The following is a 17,920-nucleotide window of genomic DNA, read 5'->3' as shown; positions in this document are numbered from 1 at the left end:
CCAATTCTTGACCCAAATGGTTGGGAAATTCAGCAGCTTTATAGATCTCAAGGCCACTGTGTGTGCTGGGGCCCGGAGAGCTTTGATTCTCTTGTCTGAACATATTTATGTTGGCTTCCGCGTGTCGAGTCGGGGTTTCATACACCGAGCCACTGACAAAATGTGATATTATGTAATCATGTGTGAGGTCACTTCAGCGTGATTAACGGCGGTCGAGTTCAGTTGCAAGATTTGATTCCAAAAGTGCTGTCTAACTGCGTGCTACCTGTAGCCTCCTCATCCTCCTCGCCCACCACTACCCAATCGGCTCTCCTAGGTGTAACACCGCAGAGTCAGTCCAGAAGGTTCCAATACTGGCGGGTTGAAATGGTAAGATATGGTGGATTCTGTGGCTTTCCAGCAGCAATGTCTTGAAGTATCTTCGGAGTATAAACCCCCCTCATCATCGTCCTTCAAAAAAGTTTTTCCCAACATCAAAAAACCAAGTGCTGTGAGATATGCCGGGTTGGAGGTGCTCTTTATTTTTGAGAGAACCTTTACGGAGCCCCCTTATTTATCTTATTACTGCCCCGCTGCCTATCTGTTTACTTGCCTTTCTTATCATATAGTAGAAGGCTTTAGAAGAAAAATAATAAGCGTTCAAATTATATTTTAAAGGTCTTTTGAACTATCTTTTAAAGCTCTTGAACTATCTTTTAAGCCCTTTCACTATTTTTAACATCTTTGAATTATCCTTTAGAGCTCATCAAATACCTTTCAACCGACAATAATTATGCTTCGTAATACAGTTAAATTCTATATTAACGGGGTGTTGACAAGATAAATAGGGGGCTCCGTACAGGTTCTCTCTTGTTATGAAGAGAGTTCCATATTGTATGTGAAATGAAGAGAGAAATATGTTGTATCGGTTGCCGTACCACCCTTCGCGTCTTTCTTCAGTCCCATCTTGTGGTCGCTCCCAGGCCTCCTGGTGCCACCTTTTCATCAGGCCCACACTTTGGTTGCTCCTGATTATGGCCTTTCTACTAGTATTTCACACAGTTGTAGGATTTACTTCTTCTGCTAAATTTATTCACTACTCATACCCTTTTCGCCACTTTTGCGCTTCATTCTCCAGGACAGTGACCTCGTGCCACACATCTCGCTGCCATAGCTTCTAACAAAAGAATTTACAACCATCTACGTCTTTTATATCAACAAAATCACCACCATGGAGAATGATACAAAGCCGTCTATGGCCCAACCTGAAGCTCAGGTCATCGACAAGGAGAAGATCCGTGCCAATTTTCGCAAACGACGCTCCACCATGGTTGCCACAATGGCTTCAGAGGTGCCCAAGTTGGAAAACGACGAGTATGCCGCTGAAAGGCTCCATGAGAGGCCGGTAATAAAAGCCTGTGCCGACCTGTATGCTGCTGGTTGGAGATCGACTTACGCTGCGACCGATAGGACCTCTGCGGATAGCAGTGCCACCCCAAAGGGTTTCACTGGGTTCGAATATTTTGCGTGGCTCGCCGACGCAAAGTTTTGGGCCAGATATGAGAAGAGATTGGATCCTAATGACCGCACATTCCCGTGTGAGTATCAGCGACCAGACAAAACCAGCGTGCCGGTGTCAAGAGATTATTCGAAATACTGCGAAGAGAAGGCTGAGACGGCTTTGAAGAAGCGACATCTAATGCCTGAGGATTAGGCAACACCAGTGGCTGAGAGGATCAGGCTCGTTTCAAGCTGGGCTGGGCCCAAAAGCAAGGAAGAATGGTATGTGTGTAACACTGACAGTGCTGGAGCCAGGGCGCGCCAAGCTGACCACCGATTTCTACTATTGCCAGGTCCACGCAGGCAGCATGGAGTACATTGTTTCCTGACGAGATCCCTCCTGTAGCTCGATTTGTGTTCAGGCTTCCGCTCCGTACGTCCTGGGAGAAGCTCGCAGAACACTGGATAGTCGAAACGTTGAATGCCACTATCAGCAGTTCTGTAGTAGTCAAACCTCACGATGGACAACCCAACAGGATGATTAGCGTCATGTTTACTGCCAGTGCTAACCATAAAGTCACTCGCCACTTGCGGGACTTGCACGAGGTGTAGGTAATGTCACGGAGATGTCATGCTGGCTTGGGTGCATGGCTTCACTTCACGCCAATTCACAAATACTTCGCCCAACAAGAGATTGCTCTCGAGAAAGAAATCGCTGTAGCTGAAGTTTAAGGAAAGACAGGAACTTCCTGATAGTCTCAGCTCTCCAAGCTGAGAAGTGTTTCCGCGGACGATAGAGGGCAAGTCTTACCACATATCTCACCATCTATCAAACCAGACATTATGTTCGACTGATTGGGAAAGGGTTGAACAGAGTCTAGTGGGGGAGCATTAACGGGTGGAAAAAGAGTGGTCATAGGCCTTGTCTAGAGGACGCATCAACTCGCAACTTGGGCGCCTTGACAAAATGGGTTTACTTTCTACCAAAATCCTTCAGCCAGCAAGCAGGAGGAGTTATTTGCTGATCTGTAGCACCTCAACCTCATCAGATTTGCCAATCTCAGCTCTCTTATCATCCGTGGTGTCCGCAAATACACGTGCGTTTGTCCTCCCTGAATAAGTGCCCTTTGGTCTTCAATGAGCCAAGTACCACGGGCTTGGGTAAGCAAGCTACTAGCAAAGGACGCGGATAGGGAGTCTCAAACAACGTAGCATGTATCCATCAAGGCGTGACTTGGATGTCCAGTTCTCGGAAGCAGATATACCGACCATGTATCCATCCAGGTAGCAGGCGTCAAGGTTTGAAGTCTCGCCAGGAGAAAAGGGAAAGTCGTAGTCGGTTGGCCAGAACACAACGGTCATCACGTTACTCCATGGGGCAGCACAAAGGACCTACGTCGCCACCACATGGCAGCGGCTTGTCGATATTATCCCGCCAAGAGGTGTGAACCCGGGATATGGGTTCCAGAAGAAGCCTTCTCGAAGGATATCGTCTGTCTTGCGCCATGGCGGGAGCCCGGGTGGTGGCTGACGTCGCAGGCATGGATAAAAGCAGAAGGGAACAACGAAGCAAGGCAATGTAAGAAGATGAGACGCTTTGTAGTATCCTTTTGGATCCAGCCTCCGGGACCTCTTGTTCAAGACTCGGGGCCGATGCCACTGTGACGGTGGTGGGATGGGGGTCGTCGCCACGAGGGCGAGCCAGTCGGATTCGAGGCGATTGTTGTTGATGCTGACAATCGAGATGATTCGCACGCATCGCCCTTGCGTCGTCACCACGTGTCTGGAGAAGACAACGTGTGAACCTGGAAATAGCAGCGTGGTAATGAAACGAATTGGAAGCAACCCCCCCCTTTTCTGATGAAGCTCTTGTAGAGAGAAATTCCCGTTCCAAGTTCGGGGTTGCGGCTCCCTGGGCTATAGTGCACGATCTTTTAATATACCGACGCCATTTATCCCTCGGAGGCTGGCCTCTGGCATTTGTTGTTTGCCCAGATTCCCACCGCCCTCAATATGCGCGGCTAAAGTCGACGCTCATCTTGGAAGGAAGACCGCTGCTCTCCCATGCGCCGCCCCGCCCTTCCCCCGTGGAGCGACACTTACAACCCGCAACCGCCTGCAACCGCCCAGCAGATACCACGACGACGTTCCTCCCTTCGAGGAGCAACCTTCTCCGACTCGAAATAAATTAACAGTACCCCAGAACATGGCGTCACGCGATTAAACCCGTCCAACAGGCGTACATTCAGAGTCTTGGCTTTCAGAATTTGCCAGCAATTTTGCCTCCGAACCTCCTCCGCCCTGGTATTTCTGGGATGCTTGGTTGCCCACGCCCGCGATCCAGTCGAGATGCCGACAGCAGCCCTCCCGCTGTACTTAATCATGGCAAAAGTGCATCCTTTCCCCGTACTCTTGCCGTCTTGGTCAACTTGGCTTCTTCCCGTCCCACCCAGACTAAAAAAGAGCCCTCTGCCGCCTCCACGTCTTGTCGCGCACATCACCTAGCCGCCAAGGTTCTCTTCTTCTTCGACAGACCCTTCGCCAACCTCGTGGTTCGATATGCTCTGGACTTTGTGGTTTGGGCTCCTCGCGGCCCTGCTCAGCAGAACCGGTGAGTGGTGGAGGTTGTTTAAATCATGGGGGTCAGAGTGCTGACCTGGATGAAGTGACGGCGCAGGCTAATGCCATCTACCGCGACCCCGACACCGGCCTCGTGTTTTCTTCCAACTACGTGCTGTACAGGGTAAACCAGGGCATCACTTACCGCGTAGCCATTCCGGCCAACGTCCAGACCTACACCTCCTACGATGCCGTTATCCAGGCCGTCATTCCTAACGATGTCGGTTGGGCCGGTATTGCCTGGGCTGGCTCTATGCCCAGGAACCCGTTGACTGTTGCCTGGAGAAACAGCCAGAACCAGCCGGTGCTCTCCTCTCGCTGGGCTGGGTAAGTGCTGGAAACTTGTGAAGTGGATGATCATGCGCTGACAACCTTTTCAGTGGCCATATCACCCCCCAGGCCTACAACAACGCCCAATACACCCTTTTCAGGACCGGCACCAAGTCCAACGGCACCCACTGGCAGTACACCGCTCTCTGCAAGGGATGCACTTCGTGGACGACCGACACCGGCGCCTCCCGCTTCCTGAGCCCCAGGGGAGGAAACCGCATGGCTTTTGCCTACTCCCCCAACCGTCCTTCTTCCCCCAACAGCCCCACCTCGACCATCCCAATCCATGACGTCCATGGATACTGGCAACATGACTTCTCGGGGGCTGCCAACCAGGACTTTGACGCCATTGTCGAGAGACTTGCGAGCGGTGTCTAAGCCAGTTCAAAAGGCATGGGGGAGAATATACCGGCGGGAGTTGTACATACATGACTTGGAAAGCCAGAGGCGGCCGTTGGATCGCACCAAGAGGGTTTTTGGAAGCGAAGCACTGAGGTCTGTGGACTGAGCATATAGATTGCAAGAATTGTCTGGACATGTGTATTTGTTCTGCGTCATCATACCCCTCAAAGACGGGTATTTGAAGAAAAAATCACAAGTCCTTACTTCAAGAACCGCCCGTGGCCGAAATCACTTTCAAGAACCATTTTCTGATCTGACGACGGACATCGAGATTGGCTTGATGCTACCCAAGAGAAAAGTACCTATGCAATGATTTTATATGAAAAGCCAAGTTTGGTCGATCCATGCGCCCCTGACAATCACTTTTGGGTAGCAGAAAGGAACTTGGCGAAATCTTTCGGTGCAGAACTGACACGACCAGCGAACAATTGATATAGAATATTACCAAGCATACAACACACCACTATCACATGCCTACATGCCCGGATGCAGGGGCTTCATAAACGCACTTAACCCTAACCCACCTATCCCGCATCTCCTTTGAACGAACAACTTGGGCCCAAAACATCATTTTGACACTGACTGTGGGCGAATCAACCCTCGTGCACTTCGGCTGACTTACACAACATTTGTGGCCCAAAGCCGGGATCTCGGTAGCCAAGGAGGTGGCCTCAGATGTTGGGTTGCTCAGCCCGGGAAATCCACCATGGGGAAGTCCGCCAAAATGAGGTGTACTTACTGAAACCTATGCCATAGCAGTGCAATCCACAGCAGAATGTACCCAGCCGTGCAACGAACAGTAAAGTCCCGCTGTAACGATCTTTAGTGCCTGGCTAGCCTAGCCGTCGTGTTGCAACAATCGTGGCATCGTCATCCAGCTGGTCGTCTTGGCCGTGCTCGCAGTCTCTGCAGTCATATGCTGCTGGGGCGAGCGGTGGTGACTCGCACCTTACTCGGCCGCTCCTTCTCCCTCTCCTCTTCATCGCCACGTCGAGAATCCGTCGCCGCTTCCAGCCCTTCTGCTGCTGTGCTCTATTGGACACAGCATCTTCTGCAGCGGCGGAGACCTCTTGGGCAAAGCTGACGTGCTTCTTAGCCGGGCACTCTTTTTCCTCGTCTTCCTCGGATATCCTCCGCCGCTTCCTCCTGTGTGGGGTGGCCAGAAGGCTTTCGGCGGACAGCGGTAGTGTCGGGAGCCAGTATGTTTGGCGTGGCCTCCGCAACCCGGGGCCGGTCTGATGCCACTGGGTTCTCCGGATTAACTCCGGCATCAATACTACCACCTTTGTCTTTGTCGTCGTTGTTGTTGTCGCTGCTATCGTCAGAGGTGGCCCCCTCGAGCTCTTCATGCGCCTTTACCTCGGCATTGCGCTTCTCTTTAATCTCCGGTGGCGTGTGCCCCATGGGCCATTCGTCGGCGGCATTTTGATAGCTCCTTTGGAAGGACGGGCGCAGCGCCTCGTTGGTCTCGCCATCGCGCCACGGGTTGATGGCGTACTTCCACGGGTGGTAGTTGTACGTCAGCTCGAACAAGATGATGCCCATGGACCAGATGTCGATGGAGTTTTCCAGCTCGAGCTCGGGAGCGAGATAGCCGACCGTGCCGACCGTGCCCGGCTCGGGCCGTAACAACCCACCTGCCTGAATGTGCCTGGAAGTGCCGACGTCCAGCAGAACGGAATGGAGCGGCTTGCCGATGAGGCCGATGTTGGTCGGCTTCAGGTCGCGGTGCAGCCAGCCTCCATCGTGCATGACTTTGACACCCAGCAGTGCGGCGCGGAATGCAGTTGCCGCCTCTATCGTCATGCCGTTGGACCCTCTGTCGAGTTCATGCGTCAGGGCTTCAAAGTTAAGTTTGTACTACGTAGATCCTCAGTGTCATGGCACTGGCACTGGCACCCTGACCTTATCTTATCATTCACATGCCCTGCCCCACCGAGCCTTGCAGCCTTGCACCTTAAATTCCTTGCAGGCCAGGCCAGGCAAAGCCTTCCTTTCCTTTTTCTCTTGTTTAGCTTAGTATTTCGTCAATTGAGTGTAGCTTTGCAGCATTGCCTCTCGTTTGGCCACTTCGTGACAGGAAGGAGACACGACGGCAAGGTTGCAGGGTCAGAGGGGGCTCACTGCTTGGCAATGGTGAGCCGGATCACCACGATCACCTGGTGAGCGTGGTGAGCACCAGAGGATCACCACCGACCGCTGGTGAGCGGGAGTGATCCGGGTACGGAGATACTTAGGGGTCTAAGATCTATATATACGGAGGAACTAGATAGCTCGTAGATAGTTCCGCAGTATGCAATTCAGATTGTATTCACGGTATCTTGTGTTTACATTGGGACATCTTGTTGTGCACTGTTTAGCTGCACCGAACCAATTGTCAGAAGTTACCTTCAACCCGTATCCCTTTCAGAGGTTCTGTACAGGGGTTCGTCACAATCAGTTACTAAGGACACAAGTTACTAGTATATTAAAAAGTAGAGAAATAAAAATTACAAGTTGCTATTTAATAGGTATACCGTTACCGTAGTAGCTCAGCGCTGCCCCACTTAATAAGCTCACTTTTTGTGGGGCAACAAGAGCATCAGAGACAGTGGCAAACGAATACCCCCCGTACCCCCTCCCCCCAAAAGCTGACGTCAAGTGGGAGCTTTATCAGCTTATCGGCCGCACCCAACAACCCCTCCACCCCGCTCCGATCAGCCCAGCTTCCCCCAGCAGAGAGAAACGCAACGCGATTCAAGTTGTTTTTCCCAACATCGAACCCAACCCGGTGCTTATTCCCTTATTGCCCTATCTTTAGCGCCTTGCATCACCCCTATCATCCGTCAAAATGGCCGCCCTTCCCGACATCCTGATGAAGAAGGTTGACGATTATGTCGACTCGCTCGCCCCCCAGATCCAGCCCCGCATCACCGAGGAGCTCGAGACCTTCCAGACCAAGACCATCGATAGCCTCGAGCAGCAGGTCATTGAGGCGTTCCGGACCTTGTTCGACAAAGACAACAACAGCTCTAGCTCTGGTGCTAGAGGGCTGAACGAGGACGTTCCTGATTCGTACGGTGGACAGAGCCTGTCTTTTGCGAATGAGATTGCCAAGTTGACCAAGAGCTTTGGCGCGGTTGCGGGCCCGGGAGGGGTGGGTGATGATTTGGCGGAGATTTTTAACTTGACTTCTGGTGGTGGTGGTGGTGGTGGGCAAGCGAGGGGCTTTGGTGGTGAGGGGGAGACGAGGTCGAGAGGTGGGGGGGAGGGGGATGGGATGAAGAAGTTCTTTTCTGCGGCGTTTGACGTGGTTCAGGATCACCTGGATAAGCGGAATGATGGGCCTGGTGGTGGTCAGGGGTTCCAGTTGGATGGGCTCTTGGGGGTTTTGAGCAATACTGTCAAGGATGTGGCTGGGAACCCCGAGGAGAAGGCGAGGATGATTACCCCTGAGATCAAGGAGTTGGTTGGAGCCAAGCTGAGAGATCAACATACGTCTATCGCGGAGCAGTTTACCAAGATTGCGTTGGATCATATCAAGAAGTGGTTGCGGGGGAACACTACCACGAGGGATCTTGGTGATGGTGTGAAGGGGGAGTTTGAGGATCAGGTGAAGGATTTAGTCAAGGGGTTTGGGAGCTTGTTTGGAAGCAAGAAGTCACATGGCGAGGGCACGTCCAGGGGCGTTGGGGATAGGGCTGAGGGTGATGGTGGCGAGAGCAAGGGCGGCTTCTCCAAACTCATCAGCGAGAAGCTCAGTCACGGTTTGGCCAAGGTCCACAGGGAGGTTCGCCTCGAATTCCGCAAGATTCTGGGACAGATTGAGAAGCAGCTGTTTGAGCTGTTGCCAGACCAGTTCCAGCGCCCTCTCGAGAAGATTCTGGGCGGCAATCCGTTTGACTCGCAACTCGACAATACTGTCTCGGCCTCGAGATCGGGTGGGGACCGTGGATTTGGTGATGACATCAAGGCCAAGCTGCTCATCAAGATTCGTAGCCTCGTCCGCAAGGTGCAAGAGACCCTCCGCCAGAGCATCCTTGGTGTCGTCAACGGTGGCCACCGCAAGTTTGAGAAGCAAAGCTGGGTCTTCGTCCAGGGCATTGTGGAGCAAAAGGTGCAGCGGTACCTACCCAAGGTGAAGGTTACTGTGCCGGACGATATAAGTAACGATGATGGGGTAGAAGTGGGTGCAGTGACCAACAACATTCAGCTCGGTGGCGGCAACCAGCCCATCACTGGGGTTTATCCTCCCCCACCTCCCCAGCAGGGACACAACTACTCGGGCAGTCAGCAATATGCCCCTCCGCCAACACAGCAATACCAACAGAACCAGTTCCCGCCTCCGCCCACACAAGAGTATCAGCATGGCCAGCAAAACCAGTTTCCGCCTCCGCCCACACAGGAGTATGGGCATGGTCAACAGAACCAATACCCACCTCCCCCACAGTACAATCCTCAGCAGTATCAGTCCAACCAAGGACAGTCGTATGGATACCCAAATAATCAGGGTTATTAAGTTGAACAGTCTTTGAGCAGTACAAGTAGAGCTAGACTCTAGTTTGAGATGAGAAATGAAGTCCCTTTACAGCCTTGACTCTTTGTAATTGGATTGAAACACAATCACAACCTCGCGACTCGCTGACCAAGTTGTGGGTGCAAACGCCAGCACTCTTGTGCGCCTCTCGACCCATGACAAAGAGGCGTATTCCATGGCCCACAACCTTCACCCGGGGACCCCAGCCCACAAAATAGTTGAGACACTAAAGTAAGTTGACCCATATTATACTATAAAATATACCTTAAAAGTAAGCTAACAGGCCTCTGAACAATCTTTCAAGGCCTGTTACTTATTTGTGAAGGCCTACAAACTCTCTTTAGAGGCCCACAAACTATCCCGTAAGGGCCTATAAATTATCTTGAAAGGTATATGGACCATCCTTTGAGGCATATTACCTACTCTAGTATCTCAGTTATCTATGTGGCAAGGGTGCCGGGCGCTGCTGGGTATCTCACCCAGAAATAACACGAGCATATACAGAGGCAGTTCTGCAGACTACACACCATCGAACCACCAAGACAGACAACCATGGCTTCTGCCAGCAAGGACAACGCTGTCAACATCGCCAACAAAACGACGGCGACAACGATGTATAAAGCCAACGCCGAGGCCGACATGGGGTAGAGTAGCCTGTCAGGCGTTCCACCGGAAGGGGGAGAACTGCGGCAGAGACATTTTGACCAAAATCCCGGCGGCGAAGAAAGTACGGAGCCATAGCTCGACCCAGGAGGTTGATCGTTCCGGGAATGGACATTCCGAGCGAACTGGACGTTTGGCTAATCTAGAGCATATCAAGTCTAAGGATTCAGAGGCGAAAGAAAATCGAGACCACCGAGGGTGATAATTAGGGGCCGGTATCTCGCAACGAAGGAGCATCGGAGGCCGAACGCATGGGTGCACGGTATATGGAAAAGACTCGTATGTGTAAGGGGATCGGCGGGCGCGGCCAGGAGTGATAGGCTTTTTCTTTTTTTTTCTTTTGCCACAAGTAGCAAGGTTTTCAGTATTGGAGAATGAAGCAGAATTTCTTCCCCGAGCCAACAGTTTCTCTGCTCTTGGGCCCTATCAAAGGCGCTATTCAAAAGACACAATATGTTACAAGTAATTTACAAGCTTCAAGCCTCGCCCACAACCACCCTTTCCCCCTGTTTCATGTATGAGGCATGTCATGGAGGACAGTCCTCTGTGACACGCACTTTACCTCCTTTCCCAGTGTTTTGCCAGGCATGGACCTCAAAGTTGCCGCCATTCTCGTCCAGGTAAATGTAATCCAGTTTTGATGAACCGAAGACCCGTCCAAATTTGATAAGCTCTGGTGGCATGATGCCAAGTCCACCCTGGGTTATGATACCAGCGTCTCGCCATTCTGGGGCATTGTTGCTGCCCATGCCGGAGTTGATGAATGCTAGGATGTTGCCGTTTTCTCCAATTCTCAGATAATCACTGCGGAAACTACAAAAATGTGAAATGTCAGCAGGGAGTTTGTCAAGATGACAGACATATTAGGGCGGAATGCCGAGACTTACTCTCCGTTGATGTCTCCCAGCACAACACGCCCCTTGTCAATGCCGGACAATTTATCAAAGGTCAACTGCAGGGCTCCGTTGAATTCTCCTTGTCCATTTTGGCGGATGCAGTCAATGCTGCTGTCAGCTTTGATGAGGCAGTAATCGGCTCTTCCGTCACCGTCGATCTCTGAGAATGGCCGTCAGCACCAAGTAGCTTGGCTGGGTTTGATGTCAACACTTACGGGCAACTCGAACATCATCAGCTGTGAAACCCTCCCGGTCCGGCACCACCTGCCCGATGCTCTCGAATCTGGGAGGCCTCTCCCCGCGGTTCAAGGAGACCGAAACGCCCGCCTTGGCATTGACACAGAAGAAGTCATCCAAACCATCATTGTTCTGTTATGGTAATTCAGTCAGTACCACCCCCCGAGCCAAAGCGCAAAGACTAGATGGGTACTCACAAAATCAGCAAAAATGACCCTTGCCCCCTTTGATACATCGCAGTCGATTCCCACACTGAACTCCATCGTGTTTGTCTCGAAATTCCCACCAGCCCTGTTTTGAGATAACACATATCTGTTACTACCATCGCCGCCACGATAGACCGCAATTCGATCATCCAACTCCTCGCCCCTCTTGAAGAGGTTGTTCATGACGACAACATTGGCAAAGAAGATCTGTGAGGGAGTTGCCCCTCTTCCATCCACACGCTTTGGGATTTTCGCCGAGCTCAAGACGCCCCTTTCCACTTGCTCGTGCAGATACGTGTCATCTACCACTGTCCCTGGGGTTCGGATGCATTCCTTATCGTTTGGCGGAGATGGCCGCTGGACATCGACAGGCCCATCGTCGATCACTGCTGCGGGAGGCTGGATCTGGTCTTCGAGTTTTCGGATTGCTTCCATCCAGAGGGAAGCAAAGATGGCGTAGCCTGCATCGTTGGGATGTACCCCGTCGGGATGGAGGTGGTCGTTTATGTTGATGGCTGCATGCAAGTCGGCCATGCCAATACGTGGGTTGCCTCTGTAGGTATTGGTCACCAAGTCGCGATATTGTTGACTGAGATCTGCGGAACAACTGTCGTTTTTGCGTGATGGTGCCAGGGTCGAAACGACCACTGTTACCCCTGGAACGGTTGCGAAGACATCATCGATGAGAGCTTTGAGGCGGGCTCCCGCGTTGTTGGTGTCGATTTGGCGGATGCAGTCGTTCCTAAATCGACATGTTAGCACACACGGTTATTCTCTCCGTAAGAGATTGGGAGGCTGCGAAGACCTACGTCCCAGCGTTGAGAAGCACCAGATTTGGCATCAGCGCCTTGCCAGTCTTATTGAACTCCCCGCGGACTTGGTTGATGGTCAAGCCTGGGTGCCCTTCATTGTCATTGTCTTCAAAACGCCCGTTTTGTTTTGATCCCACCATGTTAACGTTCCATCCCCGTGTACGCAACTGCGCACGAAGTAGATCGCGATACCCTTCCCCTTTGCTCGAACCAATTCCTTCCGTTATGGATGCTCCAAGGGGCATCACTCGTAGGAAAAAGTCCTGTGCTGCTCTTTTGGCTAGAGAGGTGTGCCATGGTGTACTGTTACTTGAAATAAAACCAAGGGCGACATGGTCGGCTTGTAAAGAGAGCAGGGTGCTGATAGCCCCTATCACGGCTTCGGCTGGCCACATTGTTGTGTTTGCGGAAAAGACAGACTGAGGGTTCGCACTTTGTGACTCTCAACCGAGAGTCGAGTGGCATCGTGTGCCCTCTTATTGTCCATCTTGGTGTTGCGCCATGCATCGTCCTCACCCCTTGGAAAGGACCCTGAAATTCGCATTGACTTGCCAAAAGTTTCCATGAAACGGCAACAGGGGCTTCAGAACCCAGCAGCATCGCAACAGTAGCACAGCCGCACCATACTTTTATTACAAGGCTCGTTGGCGGAGCCACGCGAGCTCGGAACCTTTGGTTGCAGTGTGTGGAGAAAGAGGTTTCGTAGCGTGTTGTCGGCAAGTTGAGCCGAGGGCGGTTTCTTCAGGGGGGCCTTGGCACGTCACGGATGCTAAGCTTTTGAGCCCTGCACCAACCATGGTGCGGATCGTGTATAGTTGTCGATCCGGCAATCCGATTCGATATCATAAAACAATCGTCTTTTGCCCCTCGAACCGGGTGCATACCAGATCGCGACTTCTTGCTAGAAAGAAAGGTTTTCTGAACACTCTGTCACTCAGGCTCCCCACCCTCTGTAGCAACTACCTCGGCCCAAGATTGTCTGCCAATGATTGCTTGTGGTAGTCGCGGGGCCGGTCGACGTGCCATAACTGGCAAGACTTGAGTTGTTAGTACATCAGAATTTGGAGTCGGTGTGCTCTTGCGAGCCGGCAAGGCTCTAGCATGAGTCGATGGAGACGGGGGTGCTGGTCGCCTCTTTGCTGGTCCAGAATGCTTTCGCCTTGACGTAACAACTGTCCAACTTTCTTCCGTTTCGTCACGCAACGAGTCATGATCCTCTGCCCCTGCCGTGCCTGATGGATTGGACTTTGGTGGCTTCCCGCGACTGAAGAGCTCGGCCATCTCAGACGGGACAGGAATAGTCGGCGTGAAATCCTCCGCAAGGTTCTTGTTTTCTTTATTGACGGAAAATCGAGTCTCGGCACTGAGCCCAGGCTGCTGATATGTTGACTGGCCTACGAGCGGTTGGGAGTTCCCATTCGAGTCAGAATGCTGATCTGCCGCCTCGATATGTTGCTTTATCGACTCTTGGGCGTCGAGATTTGTATCCTTTGGTTGAAGCCTGTTGTCTGTCACCTTGCTGGCCGCTTTGGTGATCGCTTCCTTGAATTCCCTTTTGACTACTTCTGCTGGTTTTGAGCGGGCCACGTTTCTTGGAAAGAGAGCCTTGACTCGCTTTGGCAGAACTGATCTGCGCAAAGATACTGCAGGTAACTTGTAGCCGCCACTTGACATCGTATTGATCATTGCGTTGAGATATTGAGCAGCATAGTAATTGCTAGGTGACAGAAAGTAGTAGAACGGATTGAGTGTGGAGTTGCTGTATGCATATTGTAGATAAGGGTGATATAGCTGGCCAAGTCCTGGGAGGGCAGGGTAAATCGAAGGAAGTTGAGATTCGGACTGATCTCCGAAAGAGCCTATGGCATGTGCCATGGAGTCTTTTGCGATCTCCACTGTTTGCGTCCATTTCCCAGAGACTCCCGTGATTTGATCCCCGTCTTGAGGAAGTGGGGGAGGCCACGCGGTGGCTGTTTCGTACGAGACTGCCGACCGCGACTTGATCACCAGATTTTCTACGGGTTTGATTGCCATCCAAGGATGACCTTGGGCGCCATATATCGGATGCGCGGTGGCCGTGCGACGAAGAGGAGGATGCGCAAGCATCAATGATCGTACGAAGTGACGGGCTTCTGGACTGGCGTTGACTCGTTGGAAAGCCTGATCCGGGAATTCGATGCTGCCAGCCCGGTAATGAAAAAGAGCTGCCAGGGTTTTGAAGACTGGCTCTCCGGTCAACATTTGGTAAACCGTCTCGCCAAAACACCACATGTCGATGGGAAAAGAGTCTCTTTGCCCTGTGCTGGGATCGCAGTCCAACACTTCCGGTGCCAGAAAGCCGGGCGTGCCCCTTACAGTCGTAGAAGCGCCAGCTATGTCCTCAGCACGTTTGCTCAGGCCCAAGTCGCACACCTTGACCCACCATCTCTGCGGCGGCTTGGATTTGATGAGAATGTTCTGTGAAGAACATCATTAGAGCCCAAGCCTTCTTGAATTCAGCTTCTGCATAATGTACTCACCGCGGGCTTCACATCTCTATGAGTATACCCTGCCTCGTGCATCATTTCCAGAGCACCCAATACTTGGGAAGCAACCACCTTCACCTCGTCTTCGGGCATGGTTTTGACCGTTTGAAGATACTTCCTCAAGTCGCCATGCTCGCAATACTCCATGGCGATGCAGAGGTAATTTGGGATTTCGTACCATCCAAAGAACTCAACAAAGAAATCGGCATACTTCGGGAAAAGTCAGCATGTAAAACGGTGACTAAGTAGGTGCACACGCACAACATCATCATCTAGGTACATACCTTCGGTTGAGAGAATCTTTTCAACGCTTCCAACTCACGGACGTAGCGGACGCCTTCGTTGGTGCTCTTGCTGTCAGCTACTCGAATGGCTTTCACCGCTCTCCATTTGTCTTCCTCCGCTTCGAGGATCTTTTCTTTCTTTTCTAACCATACCAGACCGCATCCTCCGTGTCCAAGAATGTTGTTATCATGCCGCACCCATCGTTCTTGCCACCATGATGGGTTGCCTTGTCGTACTGTTGTTACGCGGTGAATGGTGACATTCGCCTCGACAGTTGCTGGAAGTCTGGTGTCATGGACTGCTTCCAGCGACATCGAAGTATGGTTCGCCATTGATTGTCAACTTGAACATGACCAGTAGGCGTGGAATGCTTGGTTAGGCAATTGATAATGAGCGTTGAATGTGTTGGGACGGAGCGTATGGAAGGTATCAAGGATAAATGAGTCAGCTGCAGTCTCAAGAGTTCACAACCATCAGAGGAAGGGGCCGTTTTGTGTTGCGGGGAAAGCTGGATGGAAGTGGGCGGTGGCTCAGCTCCTGGTTTCATTCTGTCCAATGAGTGACCGAGGCCGTGTTTTGGCTTCTTGCTCCTTCTACATATTCTGCCACACCAGATATGCAGCCGACAAATCGTGGCGCTCAATCACAGCGTCCTCAGCCCGCGGCCTGCACGAAGTCACATGAAGTTGTGAAGAAAACAACCCGGAAGTCTGCCTCGTCTGCCTTATTATTGGTTCGCATTTGGCCGCCTCGCTGCAACCACCCCTCGATCGCTCAAACCGTGTTCTTACAAGTTCTTTGGCACAGTCTATCCAGAGTTTTGCCAGTTCTTCCTCGTGTCGTGTGGGCCAGAAGAACTCTGCCAATATGGCCGAGCTTGTTGGACTGGCTCTTGCCCTACCACCGACAATTGACTTGTGTCTGAAATATGGAAGACAACTCAGGGCCCTGTGTGCGAACCTTCGCCAAGCAGATGCTCAAATATCAGAGCGTGTGATCCGTCTCGACAACAACTGGATGCTATTTACCCACAAGCTCGACTTTCTGAAGCGCATCCAACATCTGATAGAAGATGACCATCGTGAGATTTGGGGCCAGACACTTCGGATTCTTTTGAGCAAGCTGGAAATTGTCACAGGTATAATCAATCGACTTGTAAGGCCCCTGCCTGTGTTTCTCGAGATCAACCACAGCCTTGAGGTTAATGCACGTAGGGGCAAATACATCTTGATAAAGAAGAGTCTAGACAAGGCCATCGAGGAGCTGGAGACCTGGCAACAAACAACGGACCAATCATGGTTTCTTCTCATGAGAATCGCCGACTCACAGGTCGACCTCGCTCTCCAAACGCCTATCAATCTTGACGCGATCGACGATAAACCACAGTCCAATACAGCAACAGCCATTCCGTCCACAGTCACCATAAGAGCGAGTCGCATGCAAGACAGCACATACGGTAGTTCATCAGAAGCGGGATTAACCTTCGACGCAGCAGAGCTGTCCAAGATGTTCATTCAACAAGTAGCATTCTCGCAGATCTCAATCGCGCAACGGTTGTACGGAAATGGTCAGGTTGGGGTCTACATTCTCAACCAAATCACATGCGAGCCGGTAGCCAAGTATCAACTCATCAAGAAGGACGCAAGAGACCTGGCCAGGAAGCTTCAGCACAACGACCCTCATACATTCGGCCTTCTCGCATGCAAAGGAGTGGCCGTCCCATTATCAACACCGACAAAAGGCCTTCACGATCGTACTACAGCTCCATCAATGTTGACGATGGTCTTCAGACAGCCAGTCCACACTACCGGGATTCCCAACAGCCTTCGGTATGTGCTATCCCATACAGCTCCTCCTCAAACGCTGTCACTACGATTCGACTACGCAAAACAACTCGCCAGGTCCGTCAGCTACGTCCACACGTTCGGCTTCGTTCACAAAAACATCCGCCCGGAATCCATACTGGTATTCACCAGCACCAAATCGGGCTTGCCTTCGCAGTCACTCTTTCTTGTGGGCTTCGAGAACTTTCGACGGGAGGATGGCTCAACCCAGCGGCTTGGGGATGACACTCTAGAGCGAAATCTCTACCGGCATTCTTCCCGCCAAGGAGCTTCGCCGAATGAAGATTACATCATGCAACACGATATTTACAGTCTCGGTGTTTGTCTCCTGGAGATTGGCTTCTGGAAATCGTTCATACGATACCATCCCCAGACCGGCCAAGCACTGCCCACCGAGATCCTGCCTGTGTCGCCACACCCGGACATCAAACAGGTCAACCATTTTCTACACACCCGAGGCAAGGAGTTCCTTCTACATCTAGCGCGGAACGAGCTGCCTCAATACATGGGAACGAGGTATGCCGAGATTGTAGAGACATGTCTGACCTGTCTTGACCCGGACAACCAAGACTTTGGAGATGAGCGGGAGTTCCAGGATGAGGATGGGATCAGGGTGGGAGTAAGATACATCGAGAAGGTGGTCCTGCGGTTGAATCAGCTGTGTGTATGACGCGGACCGATGCATTGTTCCATGCGTACTTTGGCCAGCAATGGAAAATACGGCTTGCTACCTGTACGGTTCATCATTCATGGAGTTATCTTGGCGGCGGTTTTCAAATTGAAGTTGGTTCTCTCAACATCAAATGAGTGGACGCGAGTGCCAATGACAGTATGACCTTCTTTCCCAGATGGCAGCCCAATGCCGGCCATGGAAACATCTTGAAACAAGTATCGCGGGTTTCTTTTTTTTTTCTTTTTCTTTTAGAAGCAAAGAAAGGAAAATACCGAGTACCTTGCGTTTAATTGAGCTCAACTCTGCGCTTGCAACTTGGTGGGGGGCCGCCGGCCTGAGTCACACACCGGCCGGCAGGATCCTCGCTTATATTGTCGTTGGTGCTAAATTTGTATAAGTCAACAGTGCACAGCCGTTGAACCTACCACTACAA

At 51.7% G+C, this 17,920-nt stretch overlaps 5 protein-coding genes across 5 annotated transcripts; 3 read left to right on the top strand and 2 right to left on the bottom strand.

Moving 5' to 3' along the window:
* Nucleotides 1-3,387: 3,387 nt before the first annotated feature.
* Nucleotides 3,388-5,038, top strand: QC762_121380 (uncharacterized protein). Its single transcript, XM_062886572.1, has 3 exons — nt 3,388-4,090; nt 4,146-4,425; nt 4,479-5,038. Exons 1-3 carry the CDS (start codon nt 4,039-4,041, stop codon nt 4,804-4,806), a joined length of 660 nt encoding a protein of 219 aa, XP_062749669.1. The 5' UTR covers nt 3,388-4,038; the 3' UTR covers nt 4,807-5,038.
* Nucleotides 5,039-7,660: 2,622 nt separating this feature from the next.
* QC762_121370 (uncharacterized protein) lies at nt 7,661-9,328 on the top strand (the record flags this gene model as incomplete). The annotated part of the gene is made up of 1 exon (XM_062886571.1): nt 7,661-9,328. The coding sequence occupies one exon, from the start codon at nt 7,661-7,663 to the stop codon at nt 9,326-9,328; it is 1,668 nt and encodes a 555-aa protein (XP_062749668.1).
* A 1,003-nt stretch (nt 9,329-10,331) lies between these two features.
* Nucleotides 10,332-12,555, bottom strand: QC762_121360 (uncharacterized protein; the record flags this gene model as incomplete). Its single annotated transcript, XM_062886570.1, is given in 6 exon segments — nt 10,332-10,515; nt 10,534-10,822; nt 10,897-11,065; nt 11,121-11,274; nt 11,340-12,090; nt 12,158-12,555. 5 exon segments carry the CDS (start codon nt 12,553-12,555, stop codon nt 10,537-10,539), a joined length of 1,758 nt encoding a protein of 585 aa, XP_062749667.1. The 3' UTR covers nt 10,332-10,515; nt 10,534-10,536.
* A 535-nt stretch (nt 12,556-13,090) lies between these two features.
* Nucleotides 13,091-15,544, bottom strand: QC762_121350 (uncharacterized protein; the record flags this gene model as incomplete). The annotated part of the gene is made up of 3 exons (XM_062886569.1): nt 14,970-15,544; nt 14,680-14,895; nt 13,091-14,617 (listed from the first exon to the last, which is right to left on the bottom strand). The coding sequence occupies exons 1-3, from the start codon at nt 15,300-15,302 to the stop codon at nt 13,091-13,093; spliced, it is 2,076 nt and encodes a 691-aa protein (XP_062749666.1). The 5' UTR covers nt 15,303-15,544.
* Nucleotides 15,545-15,837: 293 nt separating this feature from the next.
* QC762_121340 (uncharacterized protein) lies at nt 15,838-17,484 on the top strand (the record flags this gene model as incomplete). The annotated part of the gene is made up of 1 exon (XM_062886568.1): nt 15,838-17,484. The coding sequence occupies one exon, from the start codon at nt 15,838-15,840 to the stop codon at nt 17,482-17,484; it is 1,647 nt and encodes a 548-aa protein (XP_062749665.1).
* Nucleotides 17,485-17,920: the final 436 nt, after the last annotated feature.

This window comes from Podospora pseudocomata (genome assembly GCF_035222375.1).
Source record: "Podospora pseudocomata strain CBS 415.72m chromosome 1 map unlocalized CBS415.72m_1, whole genome shotgun sequence".
NCBI lineage: Eukaryota > Fungi > Ascomycota > Sordariomycetes > Sordariales > Podosporaceae > Podospora > Podospora pseudocomata.
This window is presented reverse-complemented; position numbering and strand designations above follow the sequence as displayed.